Raw genomic sequence first — 21,571 nt, forward strand, 5'->3', positions numbered from 1 at the left:
AGACTTTAAATGGGCTTGTGTGTGTGTATTTTGATTTTCACTAGTTACTGTTGTTTCATCGAGGAGCAGGCTCGTGGATCTTTTCTGCTTTCCATTCCAACCTAAAGGCTCTATCTTAATCCTGTTTATTTTCTCTGACTTTTTGGATTTTTTTTTTCCAGAAAATCTTAGACGGTATTGGGTATAGAAAGAAACTATTCCTGTGTCATTTCCTGAAATCTCTATTACCTGTAGAATTTGCAACTGAACACTTAAGTCTAAAGAACAGTTAATCAAAAGGACTTCAAGAGCCTGCTTGGGGTTCAAAAGTTAAACGCTGACTCTTTTGCCTTCTGTAACAATATGAATCATTCTTGAGGCAATGGTTGAGGCTGACTGAGTACAGAGATATCTGATTAAAGAGGCGTGAGTAAGAAAAAAAATACATTGTGTATCATCTCATTATAGTATCTTTATCCCGTATGAAAATTCAGCATGGTTTCATGAAGTAGACATATCCCTGTAAACACAATGTGTGAATCAAACTTTTGCAAATCAGTTATACACATTCATATGCGTGCAGTGATGCCAGTCATTTTGCAAAACAAAAAGTGTTTTATAAATTGAATAACTTCCCCTTTATTTAGCTGTCTTTTAAGTGTGTTTTATTATATTCTAAAGCAGGAAGTTAAGTGCTCTAGTATGAATTGGAGATATTTTGGTGTAAAGAAAAGTGTTATGCCTTCATATTTGTAGATATGCCAAATTTCATCCACTTCTATAACCTATCAACCCACTCCAGTACTCTTGCCTGGAAAATCCCACGGATGGAGGAGCTTGGTGCAGGCTACTGTCCATGGGGTCACAAAGAGTCGGGCACGACTGAGCGACTTCACTTTCTATAACATGTAATTTATAGTATCTAGGGAATCAGTAAAACTTTCAGTTTATAATCTAATGTTTGATCTTCCCCAGAACCTTTCATTCTTCTCATAATAGGGTCATTTTTTTTTCTTCCTGATCCCTACTATTCCTCCATCACCACTTCTACTGCATCCAGGACAATTCTCATAAATCTGGTACCAAGATTCTTAAATAACAGGCAGTGAGTGAGCTAGCTGTTCTTACTTCGCTCTGCCAGACGGTGGCAGCAGAGTACCATTAAACACTCAGGGGCTGGCCGTTCAAGGGAGTGGACTTGAACGTGACTATGAATCTGGAGAGTTACGTTCAGTTCAGTTCAGTCGCTCAGTAGTGTCCGACTCTTTGCGACCCCACGAATCGCAGCACGCCAGGCCTCCCTGTCCATCACCAGCTCCCGGAGTTCACTCAGACTCATGTCCATCGAGTCAGTGATGCCACCCAGCCATCTCATCCTCGGTCGTCCCCTTCTCCTCCTGCCCCCAATCCCTCCCAGCATCAGAGTCTTTTCCAATGAGTCAACTCTTGGCATGAGGTGGTCAAAGTACTGGAGTTTCAGCTTTAGCATCATTCCTTCCAAAGAACACCCAGGGCTAATCTCCTTTAGAATGGACTGGTTGGATCTCCTTGCAGTCCAAAGGACTCTCAAGAGTCTTCTCAAACACCACAGTTCAAAAGCATCAATTCTTCGGCGCTCAGCCTTCTTCACAGTCCAACTATCACATCCATACATGACCACAGGAAAAACCATAGCCTTGACTAGACGGACCTTTGTTGGCAAAGTAATATCTCTGCTTTTTAATATACTATCTAGGTTGGTCATAACTTTCCTTCGAAGGAGTAAGCATCTTTTAATTTCATGGCTGCAATCACCATCTGCAGTGATTTTGGAACCCCAAAAAATACAGTCTGACACTGTTTCCACTGTTTCCCCATCTATTTCCTATGAAGTGATGGGACCAGATGCCATAATCTTCGTTTTCTGAATGTTGAGCTTTAAGCCAACTTTTTCACTCTCCTTTCACTTTCATCAAGAGGCTCTTTAGTTCTTCTTCACTTTCTGCCATAAGGGTGGTGTCATCTGCTCACCTGAGGTTATTGATATTTCTCCCGGCAATCTTGATTCCAGCTTGTGCTTCCTCCCACCCAGCATTTCTCATGATGTACTCTGCATAGACGTTAAATAAGCAGGGTGACAATATACAGCCTTGATGTACTCCTTTTCCTATTTGGAACCAGTCTGTTGTTCCATGTCCAGTTCTAACTGTTGCTTCCTGACCTGCATACAGGTTTCTCAAGAGGCAGGTCAGATGGTCTGATATTCCCATCTCCTTCAGAATTTTCCACAGTTTCTGTGATCCACAGAGTCAATAAAGCAGAAATAGATGTTTTTTTGGAACTCTCTTGCTTTTTCAATGATACTTATTCAAACCCATTCCTTGATGTCTTTTGGATTCAGAGCATTAAGATTGTGGTAGGACCAGCCCTCAGAGCAAGAAGAATCCTATGTAATTAGATAAGTTACTGGGCAGAAACTTTCCCAACCCCAGCTATGCAGTTCACTGCCTGACATTTCAGCACTGAATTCTCTTAATACCTAATTTTTTGAACGGTAGTCCTCAACCAGGGCAGGGAAGGGCACATGGGGTTCTCTGGACGAGATAGGGTGGAGAGAGAGGGCCTTAGGAAAGTCTTGTCCAAACTCCCCAAATCGCCACCCCGTAGAGCTAATTTGTATTCCTCCTTAAAATATTAATGCTCGTGATGGAGTCGCCAAAAAGGAGAGGGGAGTGATGAAGAGGAAACTGGAAAGAAGCTGTGAACGGAGCCAGGGACAGGTAGTGTGGAGTATGACTGTCGCTCAGTCGTATCTGATTCTGTGTGACCCCATAGACTATAGCCCGCCAGTCTCCTCTGTCCATGGAATTCTCCAGAAAAGAATATGGGCGTGGGTTGCCATGCCCTTCTCCAGGGGTTCTTTCTGACCCAGGGATCAAACCCGGGTCTCCTGCATTGCAGACGGATTCTTTACACTTGAAGCCATCAGGGAAGCCCCAGGGACAGGCAGAAACGATGAGAAATGTTTTGAACAGGAGGCCCTAGCTTGAATTTATCCTACTTCATGGTTTTCTTTAGATTTGGCCTTGGGTCGCTTTTTTTATCTGCATCCCATACTAATTGACCTCTTTAAGAAGGGAGTCAGCCCAGCCAGTGTTCCCCGGGGATGAGCATTCCAAACCCCGAAGCCTGAGTTCTCACTTCTGTAATGAGTCAAGCAGCTCATCTCTCTAGCTTGGCTAAAAGTCGTCCGAGCTCTCCTGCAGCACCAATGGCCGTGGGTAGGAGAGAGCACAGGTGTTCCTAAGTGGCTCTTCATCTCTAAAGCAGGGTCAGGGATCATAAATCCATCCAATTCCAGTAAAATGGAAAACAAGCTGATAATGGGTCCATGCCTAGTATTCACTGAACCCACCTACCCTCCCCCCACCTTTTTTTAATACCTGGCACCCTTTGTCTGCTGGAGAGTGAGGCTCTGAGAAAGCAGAGGCTTCCCGAAAGTTCCATTGCTCTCCAGCCAGTTTCAGCTTGTTGCCTTTTACATTCCACAGCTCACTTTCTATCAGGAGCACTAAGCCGGCTAGCCTTTAAAGGCTGATGGTTGGTAAAACGCTAGTCCTCACTCAGATATTTCTTCAGAAGTTCCCTTCCTAAGCCATTTTCCCGCCCAGGGCAAAAGTAACCTCAGAATAAGGAAACATGAGTCAACCTCAAAACCCCATCAAAATTCCATATATAAAGTGAAGGCTTTCTGAGGATTACAGGCAGGAGCGATCTTATTCCAAACCTGGCTGTTAGCACACCTGTATGATGCAATTATTGCTGATTTAAGCCGACAGATCACATCTGCAAAGGATGTCCTTCTTCTTCCAAAGTGTGTTTTGACTCAGTTGATATTTTCTGTAGATTAAAATGGCTCAGAAGGAATTACATCAAAAGAAAAGGGATAGTAGAATATTTCTGTAGCTCGTTCTGTCTGCCATTGTCCCAAACCTGGTGAGGTGCGGGCTTAAAGGATTGTCCCAGAGGAACTCTGCATTCTGAGCAGTCTCAGCACAGAGAGAGTCTTAGATTTCCAGGAGGAAATGTGTATCTTTTCTCCACTTAGGTGGGTGGCCGCGGAGGAGTAGCCATGATGGTTCTCCTTTGACTTTGTCCATCTCCTTGATAACTTCTTCCCAGGCAATGTGCCCCTCTCCGATCATCTGACAGTCAGGTTCAGGAAAGCAAATCATGCAGGATTTTTGAATAGTGAAAGAAACGCATTTAACTTCCAAAGCATTCTTTAGAATGCTACTTTCCATCACAGTACCAAGTGTCAGTTCTTACTGAGCAAGCATGGCTTCCTAGCCCAGCGCTTTGAAAGGATTCCTAGGTTAAATCTCTGCTCTGGAATAAGAGGGGCATGATAGAGTAACAACATGTGGGTGCAGGAAGGAGTCGCGGCTCACGTGTCAGGTTTTTGCTTTTTTCCACCTCCAAGCAGCTTCCTGTGGCTCATCTAAAGACTACGTGTCACCCGTCCGTGCGTTCATCCTCCTCAACCGTCCTTTGAAGCCCCATTCTCATCCCCATTTTGCAGATGAGAAGGTGATCTGCTCTTGTGTTGTTTCCAGATGTGGAAATTCACACATGTTTTGCGACATATCCCGTGTTAAGATCAAGATCCTTCAAAGTTAAAATAAGAAAGGAAGCCTTGAAGGAAAAATGAAGTAAAAGGAGGCTGAATTGGAGGAAAATGAATTTCAGCCTGACCAGTATCTGGGGAGGGAGGAGGTGACTTGGCTGAGATATTTTCTTAGAGCCTGTAGTGACTCTAGGGGTAAAGAACCTGCCTGCCAGTGCAGGAGACGTAAAAGACACAGGTTCAATCCCTGGGTCGGGAGGATTCCCTGGAGGAGGGCATGGCAACCCACTCTTGCCTGGAGAGTCCCATGGACAGAGGAGCCTGGCAGGATACAGTCCACAGGGTCGCAAAGGGTTGGACATGACTAAAGCAACTTAGCACGCACCTAGTGACTGCAGACAGTGCTAGCAGCAGAAGGCTCCCCAGACGCTGGGTGAGATGGGAGGAACGATGGATTACAAAGGTGCAGAATGCATAAGAAAGTGCACAATGCGTACTTATTTTAAACAGACCATATGGTAGTAACACCTTCACAATCATTTCACCCACTCTCTAACTCTGCAGAGGGAAATTAAAGAGCTCTCTACCAACCACCCTCTTAGAACTAGATTATAGCTTGGAATTTTCAGCCTCTCCCTAGTCGAGGATGGAGAGCTGTCTCAGTCAATAGGTATAGTTCAGAATGAAGGGGTATTATGCCAACTCACCAGGATGGCTCTGCCATTGCAGGGACAACGGTCGTGGTGATGAGAGACAGCCAGGAGGAATGCTGCAGACCCCAGGACCCCTACTCAGAAGCACATATGAGCTTCTCTAGCGACTTGAGCGTTATTACCAAGTAAGCACCTCAGAGAACCCCAGTTCCCTATCAGTTTTTAAGAATCTCTGGGCAACAAAAATTTGACTTAAACAGGAGTATTAGCTTTATCAGCTCCTATCCTGACTAATGCAATTGTTCCTCACCAACATGAATGCATCACAGCTTCTCCCAATATCACTTAGCTAAGCAAATATACCTGTCCCCGGGATAGTTCCAGTCATTTTTACCAATGACAACCAAAGGTTATGCACCCGGTTTTCACTCAGATCACCCCTACGTTCTCTGGAAATGTGTGTCAGGGCAAGATTTCAGCTCTTTCCCAGTTTTTTTTTTTTCTATTATTAATCCAACCCTTTATTTTGAGCAAATTGATGAGAGACAGAAATTGATGATGATTTTTGGTTTTAGGTCTGCAAAATAGGGCCAATAAATTTTCTCTCCCCTACTCAAATACCTACATCTCTTTAGTCCATGAAAACCCTGATTAAGCTGAATTCAGAGTTGTAGGTGAAGAGTGTGTGATCTGTTTAGTTACTTCTTAAATAGAGGGCTGATGCAAATGTTCTATCACCCCTGAGTTTATTGTAAATAACTCTGTAGTGTATTGGCAACGTTTCAACTTAGTAGCTGTAATATACCAGGAAAATCTTTCACGACTGAGAATTGTCATCAGCTGTGAGTAAATATTACATTTTCTGCAGAGCATAGAAATTGTGCTGTGGCATTACACAGTGTTAAGGGCAAACACTGGTCCTAAGCTGTGTGATCTTGAGCAAGTTGCTTCACCTCTTGCTGTCTCAGTTCTGATTTAAGTGAGTATAGTAGTGATGAAGACCCTGAGCTTCTTTGTAATGACTGAGTGAGACGAGGTATTTAAAGCACTTTACTTGATTCCTGGCTGAGAGTAAGCATTCGTTAAATGTTCCATATTATTGTAATGATCAGTTCTTGTATCTGGGAAGGTGTATGAAATTGGACTGCTGTATACATGGTAGGTGCAGAGCCCTCCAAAGATGTAGATTTTGAAATAAATCCTTGATCTTATTTATAATCCAAGTCTTTCTTTTAATGCATGAGGAGTCTGGTTTCTGTTTACTGGAGGGTTCTGGATAGATGGGTCTGGTTAAGAGAGGTTTTGCTGTACCTGTCCAGCAGGTGAGGCAGGTGTCAGACGTCTGAGCCACAAAGGTGCCGTCTCTTGGTGGTGTGCTTTCTGAGAGGCATGTAACAGTCTAGAAATTACAGTCTCTGTTCTTCTATTCTATGCTATTGCCTTCTATTCCAGGATTTTATGAAACCTAAGTGAGGTGATCTACATGAAAGGATTACAGACTTTTTGGAGCAAAGAGTCTATGGAATCTGAGGAATTTGGCCTTACTCACATTCACAAGCTAGCAGCGGCATTTGTAGACAGTTCTCTGCTGTTTTGGTCTCGCCACATGGCCTGCAGGGTCTTAGTTCCCTGACCAGGGTTGGAACTCAGGGCCATAGCAATGAGAGTGCAAAGTCCTAACCACTGGACTGCTGGGAACTCCCCCTTTCTCCTTTGAAATGGTTGGTAATGCACAATGCATTGAGCAGCTCTGTGTGCTAAGTAGGCACTCTGCTAGGTGTGCTGTTAGATGCAGAAATCATGTTTCAGCCCCTGGGAAACCTAGCTGAGTATACCAGATGCATTCAGATAATTTAATTTGAGGCCAAATAAGGCAGCGTCCCTTCCAGGGCTACACTGATGATTCTGGCAAGAGGTCAAGGAGGAAGAGGTCAGTGAGGGCTGGGTGGATTGTTCCAGAGTGTTTCCTGTAGGAAGCAGGATGGGATTGGGAGAAAGATAACAGCATGGGATCTCAATCCTGTGACACGGGTAAGTCGTGGGGAACACATGGAGCCCTCCATGTCTGAGTGGCCTGACTAGAGGTGGGACTGTATGATAGAATGAGGAACACTGTCTCGGATTTCTCAAGAATGCACTCTTGGTTGTTGTATTGCCCACGTGTGAATATATGCATGTATGTTACATTTGTATTCATGCGAAGTTGTCGCAAAAACCTCATTCCAATCTGAAGTGTTTTGTGACTGTAAAGACAACAACACATAAAATGCTCCAACCATGTTTATACTTTCATCTCTTCTTTCCTGTGTCTTCTCTGTGATACGAGAGGATTGGCAAGTCATGGATAATGAGAACCCGCAGAAAATCCTGTTTTAGCTATTGAGTTTCACTGCCTTTTCTCACCATTCTTTAACACAGCTGTAAGGACAGAATCATGGATGTTTTCCCCATTGTCTTTAATTTCTTTATTATCTGTGATAAATAAGGAAATGGTGTAAAGGAGGCATCTAAAAGGAAAATTGTAACTAATCATTAGAGAAATGCAAATCAGAACTATAATGAGATATCAGCTCACACCAGTCAGAATGGCCATCATCAGAAAATATACAAACAACCCTCCTTCACTGTTGGTGGCAATTTAAATTGGTACAACCACTATGGAAAACAGTATGGCGAGTCCTTCAAAAACTAAAAATAGGACAACCATAACACCTAGCAATCCCACTCCTGGGCAAAACCGTAATTCAAAAAGATACATGAACCCCAGTGTTCATTGCAGCACTGTTTACACTAATCAGAACATGGACATAACCTAAATGCGCATCAACAAAGGAATGGATAAAAAAAGATGCAGTACATATATACAATGGACTATTACTCAGCCATGAAAAGAACAAAGCAATGCCATTTGCAGCAACATGGATGGACCTAGAGATCCCCAGGCACAGAAAGACGAGTACCATATGATGCCACTTATATGTAGGCTCTAAAAAAAGAGGCTGCAGATGAACTTATTTACAAAACAGAAGTAGAGTCATGGATATAGAAAACAAACTTATGGTTACCAGTGGATAATGGCGGGGTATAAATTGGGACCAACATACACACACTATATGTAAAATATATGTAAAATAGATAAACTATAGTGAAAAATTTTTTAAAGGGAGTGGATATATGTGTGTGTGTGTATACATATACATATATATATGTAACTACTTGACTCGATGGACACGAGTCTGAGTGAACTCCGGGAGTTGGTGATGGACAGGGAGGCCTGGCGTGCTGCGATCATGGGGTCACAAAGAGTCAGACATGACTGAGCAACTGAACTGAACTGAACTGAACTTACTTTGCTGTATACCTGAAACTAACACATTATCAATCAACTATACTCCAGTAATGTCTTTTTTATTTTTAATTGGAGGATAATTGCTTTACAATGTAGTGTTGGTTTCTGCCATACATCAACATGAATCAGTCATAGGTGTACATATGTCCCCAATTTTTTAAAAAAGGAGAATTGGTGCACATGGCCTGGTCCATCTGCAGGCTGGACCCATCAGCCCTCTATATGACTAGGGGTTCCTGATTACGTCTAAAGAAAGTCAAGGATAGTGATAGTGTCCTATCCAGATTATCTCTAAAGAGGATGCTTAATCATCTTCCACCTCTTAATTAAAAAGCAAGACAAATTCTCATGAATTACAGAGTTAAGAAACTGATCAAAGCCACACTGCTGAATAGATGGTTGTATGCATGTCGATAGATAAATGCCATTCATGGGTGAATCTTCTGTGATATTTCATCAAGGGAGTGGTCAATTCAGTTGATTGAAATCCAGTGTTAATGGGATCAAGAATACATCTTGCTCTCACTTAGGACTATAAAATAGAGTGGGTTTCGTTTTCTGGTTTTGGGGGTTTTGTTGTGGTTCTTCTTTTTGTAGGGCAGAGATAATTCCAACCAGCAAACTAGCAAACATATGTCCTGGGAAACAACCGCCAGTGGTAAAATAGACTTGATGGGTTAATAGAGATGAGTAGGCATTATTGGGGAAACAATATAAAATGTGCGATGGGGCAACTTGTAACCCATTTTTTATGTGTTGATAGTATTACATGCACATTTCCAAAACAGCATACAGTTATTTATAGGTTTGCTGACAGTCGGCTTGGTGTTTTTAAAGATGGAATCTTCAGACCACCAGTGGGTTTCCTGGTAAGTTCAGAAAATACTGTCTTCTATTCTTAGTCTCCGAGCCAGTTCAGACAGCCTTAACATACTCAAAAGTTATAGTTCAATATTTCATTGCATCCCTGGTGTCTTTCTTTCCCCACAGAAAAAGCAACAGCAAGCAATATCATAAATAGCAGTTCAGATCTCAGGCTAGCATGCTAAAGTCTGTTTAATAGATGGTAGTTAAATATGGTTTGTTGAGCAAATAGACAAACACTAGTTGTGTTCTGTGTCCTTGCAGGCGGATTCTTTCCCAGCACATCTAGAAATGATATATTTAAGCAAATTAAAAGACGCTTGTTCCTTGGAAGAACAGTTATGACCAATCTAGGCAGCATATTAAAAAGCTGAGAAATTACTTTGCCAACAAAGGTCCATCTAGTCATAGCTGTGGTTTTTCCCTAAGTATGGGTGTCAGAGTTGGACTATAAAGAAAGCTGAGTATCTAAGAATTGATGCTTTTGAACTGTGGTGTTAGAGTCCCTTGGACTGCAAGGAGATCCAACCAGTCCATCCTAAAGGAAATCAGTCCTGAATATTCATTGGAAGGACTGATGCTGAAGCTGAAAGTCCAATACTTTGGCCACCAGATATGAAGAACTGACTCATTTGAAAGACCCTGATGGTGGGAAAGATTGAAGGCAGCAGGAGAAGGGAACGATAGAGGATGGTTGAATGGCATCACTGACTCAATAGAATGAGTTTGAGTAAGCTTCAGGAGTTGGTGATGGACAGGGAGGCCTGGTGTGCTGCAGTCCATGGGGTCACAAAGAGTCAGACACGACTGAGCGACTGAACTGAAATGAACTGAACTGAACTGAAGCATCATGAGCCTGAGTATCAAAGATAGATGAAAGAGCATTTCAGGGAATAAAAGAATAAGAATTTGAGGAGAATGAGTAGATTCGTTCTTTTGGAATTTCCAAACAGTGCCTTTCTTGTTCTTGTCTCAGATCTATTGGCGAAAATCTGACTTCTTAAGAAGCAGTGTGCCAGACTCCAGCAAAGTACCATACAGACAAGTCTGCTTTAACTGTGCTTTGTATATACTGCTTTTTTTTCTCTCTTTATTTTTATTTATTTGTTTTTACAAATTGAAGGCCTGTGGCCACCTTGCACCAACATGGATTGGTGCTATTCTTCCAATAGCATTTGCTTACTTTGTATCTCATTTTGATAATTTTTGTAATAAGTTTTCTATTATTATTTTGTTGTAGTGACCTGTGATCAGTGGTCTTTGATGCTGCTATTGTAACTGGGGCACCATGAACCGCACCCATATAAGACTGTGAGCTTAATTGATATATGTCTGTGTTCTGACTGTCCCACTGACCAGCTGTCCCCCCATCTCTCACCCTCTGCTCTGGCCTCCCTTTCCCTGAGACATAGCAATATTGAAATTAGGCCCATTAATAACCCTACAGTGGCCTGTAAGTGTTCAAGTGAAAGGAAGAGCCATCCATCTCTCGCTTGAAATCAAAACCCAGAAATTATTAAACTTAGTGAGGGAGACAGAGCCAGAGCCAGAGCCAAGCCTCTTGTACCGAATGTCAAGCTGAGAATGCAAAGGGAAAGTTCTGGAAAAAAATTACAAGTGCTACCCCGGTGAACACACAGTTGATAAGAAAGTGAAACAGCCTTATTGCTGATATGGAGAAAGTCTTAGTGGTCTGGATAGAAAATTAAACTGGCTGCAGCATTCCTTTAAGCTAAAGCCTAATCCAGAATTCTCCTCCTTTCTCAGAAGGCTGAGAGAGGTGAGGAACCTGCAGAAGAGGTTTGAAGCCAACAGAGGTTAGTTCGTGAGGTTTAAGGAAAGAAGCCATCTCCATCACACAAAGCGCAAGGTGAAGCAGCAAGTGATGATGCAGGAAGGGACCGATAAAATCTAGCCAAGATGACTCATGAGGATGAATGCATTAAACGGCAGATTTCCAGTGTGGATGAAATAGTTATATATTGTATGTATAGGTATTGTATATATACAAAGGTGTTGTATATATATATATATATATATAAAGATGCCCTAGTGCTTTGATAGCTAGAGGGGAGAAGTCAAACTGGTTTCAAAGCTTCAAAGGACAGGCTGACTCTTGTTAGGGGCTAAGGCAGCTGGTGACTCTAAGTTGAAGCCAAATCTCATTGACTGTTCTGACAATCCTAGGGTCTTTTATATGAAAATTATGCTAAATCTACCCTCAGTGCTCCTTGAATGGAACAACAAAATCTAGACAACAGCACATCTCTTTACACAGGGTTTACTGAGTATTTCCTCCATTGTGGAGACCTACTTCTTAGTAAAATATTTGTTTCAGAATATTTCTGCTCATTGACAATGCACCTGGGTCACCCAAGAGCTCTGATGGGGATATACAATAAGACTCATGTTGTCTTCACGCCTGCTCACACAACATTCACTCTGTAGCCCATGGATCAAGGAGTAATTCTGACTTTCAAGTCTTGTTATTTAGGAAATACATTCTGTATGGCTGTCACTGCCATACGTAGTGATTCCTTTGACAGATCTGGGGAAAGTAAATTGAAAGCCTTCTGGAAAGAAATCACCATTGTTAAAGCCATTCACAATTCATGGGAAGAGGTCAAAATATCAACATGAACACAAGTTTGGAAGAAGTTGATTCCAGCCCTCATGGATGACGTTGAGGGGTTCAAGACTCTAGTGGAGGATCTAACTGCAGGTGTGGTAGAAGGAGCAAGAGAAGTAGTTAGAAAAGGATCCTGAAGATGTAACTGAATTGCTGCAGTCCCGTGATACACTAGTGTGAACGAGGAGTTGCTTCTTGTGGGTGAGCTAAGAAAGTGGTTTCTTGAGATGGAATCTACTCCTGGTAAAGATGGCTGAAAGGACCTTAGAATAGTAAGTAAACTTGGTTGATAAAGTAGCAGCAGGGTTTGGGGGAACTGACTCCAATTTTGAAAGAAGTTCTGCCAGGAGTAAAATGCCATCAAACAGCATTGTCTGCTCCAGAGAAATGCTTCATTGTTGCTTCATTTTAAGAAATCACTATCATTCTAATCAATCTGCTGCCCTCGGCATCAAGGCAGGACCCTCTAGCAGCAAAAGATTACAGCTCATTGGAGTTTCAGATGATAGTTAGAATTTTTTATCAATAAAATATTTTTTAATTAAGGGATGCACACCTTTTAGACATGATGGGATTGCACATTTAATAGATGACAGTAACATAACTTTTGTATCCCTGGGAAACCAAAAAATTAGTGTGACTTGCCTTCTTGTGATACTTGCTTTATTATGGTAGTCTGAAACTGAACTGGAAAATATCCCTGAGGTCTGCCTGTATAGGAATAATTCATCAGATATGTATTGAATAAATGAGTTCTTTACGTTAACAAACAATATTTTATTCTTATTACTTAAAACTAGAAGACGAAATAGCTTTAGGCTTCATAAAAGTGTCAGAGTAATGCCATGGACAATTCAACATATTCCTTTCATTATTCTTGTCTTTCTCTCCCTGTCTGTTTGACTTAGAAGGCTGTAATCAAAGAGGGATAAAGGCCTTTTTTAAAACCTCTTTGTGAATATGTGGACAGGTTTTAAGAAAAATGAAGTCAAATTCTCCTAGGACTTATGGGTATGGAAATTTCCATTGATTTAGCTAGATGATAAGATGCGGAAGCAGTCCAGGACCCAGAATAAAAATACTAGGACAACTGATTCATTACCAAATGTATTTATTTATTTGAATTAAGTAATTGGTTTTTGCATGTTTTCATTCTTCTTATTTATAATCTTCTAAAAGGTAGGGATGAGACCTCATCATGTAGAGTCATATATAAAAGAGCAGCTAACTCAACCAGACAGGGTGAAGATTGCAAGAGCCTTAGTCAGTGTTTTGTACAGCAAACTAACACACCATTGTAAAGCAATTATCCTCCAATTTAAAAAGAAATTATTTGAGATTAGAAAAGCTATCCAGGGACTAAGGAGATGGCATCATTTCTAGGGAAAATGAAATGCAACTTGGGCAACTGCCTCAGACTTTTCATTCTGTGTTTTGGGCTCTCTGTTGTCCACCATCACCTCTGCTCAGGGACTCAAAATCTCCAGCTACTCCCTATTTTCATCAATATCTACTATTTGAACTATCCTTCAGAGTCTTTTCTTTTTTGTTGTTGTTGTTTCCAGCCTGTTCTCTAATGACATAAGAATATAAGAATTTCCAACCTATGTTAGACCTGTGCCTGGGTCCTAAAGACCAGTGGTCCCCAACCTTTTTGGCACCAGGGACCAGTTTTGTGGAAGACAATTTTTCCACAAACGGGGGTGGAGATGGTTTCAGGGTGATTCAAGTGCATCGCATTTAGAGTGCTCACGATAATCTGTGTTTGCAGCCACTCCCCAGGGCTAGCATCACCACCTCAGCTGCCCCTGAGATCATTAGGCACTGGATTCTCATAAGGAGCACACGACCTAGATCCCTTGCTTATACAGTTCTCAGTAGGGTTCCTGCTCCTATGGAAATCGAATGCTACCGCTGAACTGCCAGGAGTTCAGGCAGTAACACGAGGGATGGGGAGCCACTGTAAATACCGGTGAAGCTTTGCTTGCTCAGCATGCTCACCTCCTGCTGTGCAGCCTAGTTTCCAACAGGCCACGGTACAGAGCCAGTCCATGGCCTGGGGGCTGGGGACCCCTGCTAAAGACCACACGGGCTTTGACTGTGAAATTCAAGAGCACGGCCAAGATTGGCCTCAACTTAGCTTCAAGATATTATTGACTTTCATGTATTTATACCTTTTCATGCAAACTTGCCGATAGCAAGTAAACTTTTGAGTCTGTAGCAGCCCCAAGTAACTGGAAAAATACTTTCTTGCCAAAAAAGGATTCAGAGAAGACATCTTTAATAAGCTCCTCTTCTCCCCACCCCAGAACCCCTTCCTCTTTCCTTCCCACTTTCTTTCCTGTTCTATAACTGGCTGGTGAAGGCAGACTCGAGGCAGGCAAAACTTCAGAGTCGCCAGGCAGCTTTATACCTTAGCAGCTGTCTTCAGCGCATGCGCAGCTTCTGGGACGATAAAACATTTCACATTGCTTCTACCCCACAACCAATTAGGTCAGCTGTAAATATTGGAATTGCTTGGTAAATGTGCTAGAAGATTGTGCTGACTTGTTAATATAAGTGAAAATGTAATTAGATTTATAACACTTTTTTTTTCCCCAAAACCATAATTTACAACAACAACAGAAGAAAAAAAAAAAAAACTTGCTTGCAACCTGCTGAAATATCATTATTAAAATGCACATGAAAAGTCAATTATGCCAGAGGGAGGTATTTAAGAGAAGTAAGTTTCCATACCCTAGGATTACACCATGGGGATTACGCATTTCTTATTTATTTATTTTTTTTCCTTGAGATCTTTGCTGCTGCTAGATGAAAAGGAACAGATATTTTACTTATTTTCCTCTGAAATATTGCTGCAGATAGTGCTAAAAAGTGAACTAGATAACCCAGCTCCCTGGAAACCTACTCTGTTCGCCTCAGAGCCCCAGGAAAAGCTGAGCAGTCACCATTCTTTTTTATTTACAAGCCCGTCTTTCTTTAAGCAGTAGTCATGTTCCTTAAAGCATGTAGACATCACAAATCTTTTCTAACTATTATTCTGTTTATTGCTCTAAATGAGTAGATTATTTTATGTCATTTGATGGAAAATCCTTATGTCAAGATAAGAAATACCCCCTTTTATTCACTTTAAAACCTGGAGTTTCCTCTGCTCTTAGGCTTGTATTGAGAGTACAGTTCTTTCTCCAGATAAGATGTGACGGGGTTCACCACTGGTGTTGGCTGGGTCAGAGGACGCTGGCATCTGTGCCCTGAGCTGGACTTTCTCTGCTGCAGGAGCCCCCGTGGATCAGGGAGGCTCTGCCCCTCTTCCCAAGACTGATTCTAGCACCATCACAGGTGGTTGCTCAGTCTCTGCTTTCTAGTTTTCTCACCATGAAACAGAGGTATTGTTACAGCTCATGCATGTTTAAGGTGCCAGTGAGGAAAAGATAGTTTTTTAAAAAAATCGTAAAGTAATTTCTAAGTGTGAGAGGAGGTGCCATTTCCAGACTCAAACTTCTCCTAAAATGTTCAGTTTAGATAATGGAAGAAATTTTTAATGCACATCTTTTAGAATCGCTGACGCATATATTGCAGATAAATTAATCTTTGGGGGAAGATTCTGGTGTTACTGCACAGGAATCAGTGGGTAAAGTAAATCCCATACATCTATACATATATATGTATATGGTTCACTTTACACACTCATAGTTTATACTCACCTGTAGACACATACGTTGCAGATGTCCATGTTTACAAGAAGATCTAGGAAAGATGGAAGTGAAAAGGGACAAACTACAGACTTTCATTCAAAGCAATCCATTGGTGAGGCTCTGTAATTGAAAGCAGTGCAAACGGTCTTCCAACATTAAAATGCTCTCAATTCCTATTTATGTATTAATGTGATCATCATGATTAATACCTGTATGTTTTCATTTTTTACGTGTAAAGAGCATATTAATATTTCTAGTCCTTAAAATATTTCATAAAAACCATCTCCAAAATGATTAGCTAGATTTGCTTCTGAACTGAAATATTCTGTTAGATATTGCAATTAGCCAAGCCTGGTGCCTGGCCTTTATGCTGGGGGTAACTCCTTGTGGATCAGTGTTAGTAACCAGTTTTAGGAGACTTAGAGATGGCTCAGAGGTAAAGATAAGTGGAAAGGATTTGTGTGTGTGTGCACGTGCGCACACTAGTTGCTCCATCATGTCCAACTCTTTGCAACCCCATGGACTGTAGCCCTGTAGCCCGCCAAGCTCCTCTGTCCATGGGATTCTCCAGGCAAGAATGCTGGAATGGGTAGCCATTGTCTTCTCCAAGGAATCTTCCCAGTTGAGGGATCGAACCCAGGTCTCCTGCATTGCTGGCAGATTCTTTACCGCCTGAACCACCAGAGAAGCCCAGAAAGGATGTGTAGGGCCCGGTCAGTATCTGCTTGTCCTGTGAGCTCACTCCTCCTGGAACAGCTCTTGGCAGTCTCCACTCAAAGCAGTTGATTTCCATCAGCGTCCCTTAAGCTCATCCAGAAAGACATTCTGAGGGAAGCCAAAACAATGAAACGAAATGAAATCTGTGAAACTACTGGCAGAAGGTTCTGACCTCTCCATACGGACTCTGCGGGTTGTTTTGTTTTTGTTTTTAACAGTTAATTTGTAGGGAGGAAATGGTGAACATATTACAGAGTAAAACAGGCAGAAACCATCCCTGGTGAGTTTGCATTCATCTGCTTTTGAAGTTAAAGTTCTAGGTCAGATGACTAAATCTTCAGTTCAGTTCAGTCGCTCAGTCGTGTCCAACTCTTTGCGACCCCATGGACCGCAGCACGCCAGGCTGCCCTGTCCATCACCAACTACCGGAGTTTACTCAAACTCATGTCCACTGAGTCAGCGATGCCATCCAACCATCTCATCCTTTGTCATCCCCTTCTCCTCCCACCTTCAATCTTTCCCAGCATCAGGGGCTTTTCAAATGAGTCAGTTCTTTGCATCAGGTGGCCAAAGTATTGGACTTTCAGCTTCAGCATCAGTCCTTTCAATGAACACTCAGGACTGATCTCCTTTAGGATGGACTGGTTGGATCTCCTTGAGTCCAAGGGACTCTCAAGAGTCTGCTTCAACACCACAGTTTAAAAGCATCAATTCTTCAACGCTCAGCTTTCTTTATAGTCCAACTTTTAAGAGCTATTTAAGGAATTTGTTTATGTATAACCCACACAAGTAAAGTATCTCTACCAACTAGATGGTTTTTCAAGGTCCAGTTTGCTGCCTAGTACCTTTTTCTTTCCTGAGGGGAAGCAGTGTAAAGAAAGATTGTTATCAGCCACTGTCTCACCAGATGCTCTCATCTCCACCTCTAGGTCTGTGGGGCTGCCTCCTTCCCTTACTCCTTCTTTACTCTTCAGTTTATGATTTCAGCCATTGAATCTTGTCGTAGTATTTTTCCAGGTGTATTGTTTTCCAAGCCAAGAAATAGCAGAGGAGTAGAGAAGGCAATGGCACCCCACTCCAGTACTCTTGCCTGGAAAATCCCATGGACGGAGGAGCCTGGTGGGCTGCAGTCCATGGGGTTGCGAAGAGTCGGACATGACTGAGCGAGTCCACTTTCACTTTTCACTTTCACGCTTTGGAGAAGGAAATGGCAACCCACTCCAGTGCTCTCGCCTGGAGAGTCCCAGGGATGGGGGAGCCTGGTGGGCTGCCGTCTATGGGGCTGCATAGAGTCAGACATGTCTGAAGTGACTTAGCAGCAACAGCAGCAGAGAAGAAAGAAAACTAATCCCCAAGGGAATGATGCATGGATATATCACTTGCAGGGGCAAGAGACAGCTTCGAAATGTCTCCTGACCCAGACCCACGATTTCTTAGCTCCCTTGGCTAACTTGTCTTCACTCTAAGCCTTATAGTGTGTGAGGTTAGGTGATGGGAGTGCTAATGTTGAAAGGAAGAGGAGGGAAGAGAACACATAGAGAAGTGGACAAAGTAGGTAGATTCTGGAACCAAGTCCCTGTGCCAAGTTAGGGAATAAAATGACAAAATTACAGGGAATCCTCTCGACCCAAGGATCAGACCTGGGTCTCCTGCATTGCCAGCTGATTCTTTACCATCTGAGCCATCAGGGAAGCCCATAGATACATATGGATGGAGATACATAAAATACACATATAATAATATTATATATATATATACATATATATAATATGTATGATCCTATGGGGTACCCTGTGGATTAGCAAACACTTGTGGTGCCCATTAAACACACTAAATCTGTCTTCAAGTAGCATGTGCGTGAGAGGCAAGAAAAAAAAATAGGCATCAATTAATTTGTAGAATGAACCAAATAAATCAACGCAATGCATATTTCCATCTAATATCTGGTGAGTGCCTTTAATGTGCATTGTGCCCTCAAGGATTCATTACTTAGAAAGTTGTGTTGCGGGGTGGGTCAAGCACTGTTATGGAGATCAGAGAATCGGTAAGATTAATAAGGAAGGCTTCCTGCAGGAGGTGGATCTGGAGCTGGGTTTGAAACACCAAATGCTTTAACAATTGGCACCCCTGCAACCCGCATGAGAAATAATTAATACAAAGCACACTCGATGAAAGGAAAATGCAGCTTGGCTTTCCCTCCTGTGAAATTTACGTGGCCACTGGTAAACCATTAAGTCACTTTCTTAGGTGTGCTTGACGGGCCTCCTAGAGTGGGCATCGTAAAGATTGGTTTATAGCTCAGATAGCTGTTACATTTTAATAAGGCTCGGAAACTTAGATGTTATTCACTGCAGCTGCCAATCAAGTACCTGTGTCGAAGCAAGACAAACATAACAATAAATGCTAAGCACTCTGGTGTTCAGCAGCCTGGCAGGATGCACCGCAGGCTTTATGAATGTGTGAGAGCGAATATACAGAAGCTTGGGAAAAGGTCATTGGTATTTTTGGAGCAATAAATCAAACATGGAAAGATTTGCATTTTGGCTGTATAACATACAGGACTGGATTAGAGAGAGAGAATACTATGAAGTAATATTTCTCTGCTGACTTGTTTTATTAGCTTCCTTTAAACATGTTACATTATTGCTTATAGAATTTCATTTACTCGGATTGGCAGCTTGATAAATACGTCTATTGGCGATGATTTGGATTGCTCTGGGCATTAATATTATTAAAACCTGTCACAAGGAAATGTCTGAAAGATGACTTACTGTAAAGATTACAGCATGAAATAAATCATCCAGTGGTATTTGTTACCATTTATGGCCTCTTGGAGCTGAGTCAATCCCTTTTTATGTTGCATTATTTTTCAAGTTTTTATAGCCTTACATTATATATTGCTGTCAGGAATGAACAGATGGGGTGTCGAACACGAGCTCTCTGAATAATTCCCACCCTCCAGTTATTTGTATGAAGGGCAAATGCAAAACTGTGCATTCTCCAGCAAAAAAAAAAAAAAAAAAAGGAAAGAGAGAGAAGAGAAGCTGCTGTTGAGGAAGAGGGATCCCTTTGTCAGATGGTTCAGGCCAATTCCACCAGCTGGTTGGAATCCCTGACTGGCAGTCACCCTGTTTGGGTTTCAAGCAAGAGATGAGGTGGCGGTATCTGGCTCCAGTGAAACAACAAATGCCGTCTTCAGAGGCATTTTATTTTCTCAGAGTGCCTCTTGCTGAGACAGCTCCCCATTTGGAGGTGAATGTATCATACTCTCTTCCTACAAAGCTGAGCAATTTGGGGGAGAAAAAGAACCTCAGAAAAAGCCAAGAGAACCAAAAAAAGATGCATTGAAAGGATTTGATAGGTTTTTGAGTGAGTGATAGACGGGCAGGCATCCTGGGGGGTGGACGTGGGGGTTCACAAAGGATTCTGCGCCATCTGAATTGTTGGCGGGGTCCTTGGAATCAATGTAGAGGAAGCCAAAGGAGCCCCATGGGGATTTCGAGGTCTCTCATGGACAAGGCTTCCCTGGTGGCTGAGCTGGTAAAGAATCAGTCTGTAATGCAAGAGACCTGGGTTCGATCCCTGGGTTGGGAAGATCCCCTGGAGAAGGGAACAGCTACCCACTCCAGTGCTCTTGCCTGGAGAATTCCATGGATAGGGGAGCCTGGCAGGCTATAGTCCACAGGGTCACGAAGAGTCGGACACGACTGAGCAATTAATGTTTTCTTTCACTTTCATGGACAAAGCAGAACAGAGTCTCCAAGACCTAGCACACTTTGCAGTAGGTGTGCCCTGGGGATCCCGTAGGTACTCTCCCCCTCCTCTGAGGGGTCGGGCAGCTGCTTAATACAAGACCCCTTCAGAGTCCTGAGCCTCCGCCACCACTGGAAGAGGCGAGAAAACTAACTCGCTAAAAAGCCCACCAGCTTTTTAAGAGGAAGTGTGTGTGAATTTCCTTCACTTAGCTTCCTACACTCCATGCATTCTGAGAAGTTCTGTAAAGTGCTACTGTGCTGTAGAGAAGCAGTAGGCACAGAGTCTGAATGACTGGAACCCAGACTCACTGCTTCTGATCTGGGGACTTTGAGACATTTAATTTCGCATCATCCCAAATTGTAGATAGGATGTTTTTCCTGCTGACCTCACCATGTTGCTGCAAAAAGCCAAATCATACAATACACACACATGCACACTTTAAAGGTTATTCACTCCTACACCTGTCAGAAGTGGGTTTTCGTGGATCAAAAGTTTTAACCACCATGTTGAAACCAGACTCTTGCCTTCTCTCCTATAAAGCTCTGTGTTTTCTCGAGTTTATCACCCTCTGGCTCATCTCCTCATCCCCACCTCGTCAAACCTTCCCTCCACCACCTCTTAACATCGTCACCTTCCTGGGAGGGATTTGTAGACAAGCCATCAGAGCTTCCGCAGCTGCTTGCAGAGACCAGACCCTTTCTTTCGTGCTGCGCCTCCGACTCCCTTGCCCCCCTTCTCTTCTTCTGTGTCATCTTCCCAAGGTCCTTCTGTACGAGCTTCTGTCTGTTGATGTGCCACGTTTGCACAACGATGCCATCTGGGAACACCCAGGCACACCTGAGACAGGCAGGATGGCGAGGACTGCCTCATTCTAGGCAGAGTTCATAGCTTCGCTGTCTTTCATTTCAGTTCTCTCTGTCCAGCAGCATAGAAACTTTCCTGCCCTTAATTCCAGGAGAGAGTACAAAAGGGTAACTTTCAGACAGTTCAGGAGTTGATAACGGCAGTCAGTCAGTTATGCAGAGTTGAATTTCTGTATTCCTGCGCACATCTCTCTCCCCTGCCCTGTTGCTCCATGGATCCCTGCAGACGGACACCTGCATCGACCCCACCCTCAACCTGACCACGCAGGCGGTGCCGAACCTCCATCATCTAACTGATACGTAAACGTGTATCAGCTCTTGAATTGCTCGTCCGTCTATAAAGTAGGCTTGTCTTTTTCTCTTTCTTCCTTTCTCCCTCCTTCTCCCTCTCTTTCTATATCCCTCTTTTCTTCCTCCCTTATCTTCGAATTGTTATTTACTTTTGCTTCCCCAGAGATGT

At 42.6% G+C, this 21,571-nt stretch overlaps 1 protein-coding gene across 1 annotated transcript in view; it reads left to right on the top strand.

The window, feature by feature from the left end:
• KCNU1 (potassium calcium-activated channel subfamily U member 1) overlaps positions 1-21,571 on the top strand; it is a 138,971-nt gene that overhangs the window by 64,978 nt on the left and 52,422 nt on the right. The window contains exon 19 of the mRNA XM_069572840.1: positions 5,315-5,423. Coding sequence (XP_069428941.1) covers positions 5,315-5,423 — 109 coding nt within the window. The remainder of the gene's footprint in view (positions 1-5,314; positions 5,424-21,571) is intronic.

Source organism: Ovis canadensis, chromosome 26, assembly GCF_042477335.2.
Source record: "Ovis canadensis isolate MfBH-ARS-UI-01 breed Bighorn chromosome 26, ARS-UI_OviCan_v2, whole genome shotgun sequence".
Lineage (NCBI taxonomy): Eukaryota > Metazoa > Chordata > Mammalia > Artiodactyla > Bovidae > Ovis > Ovis canadensis.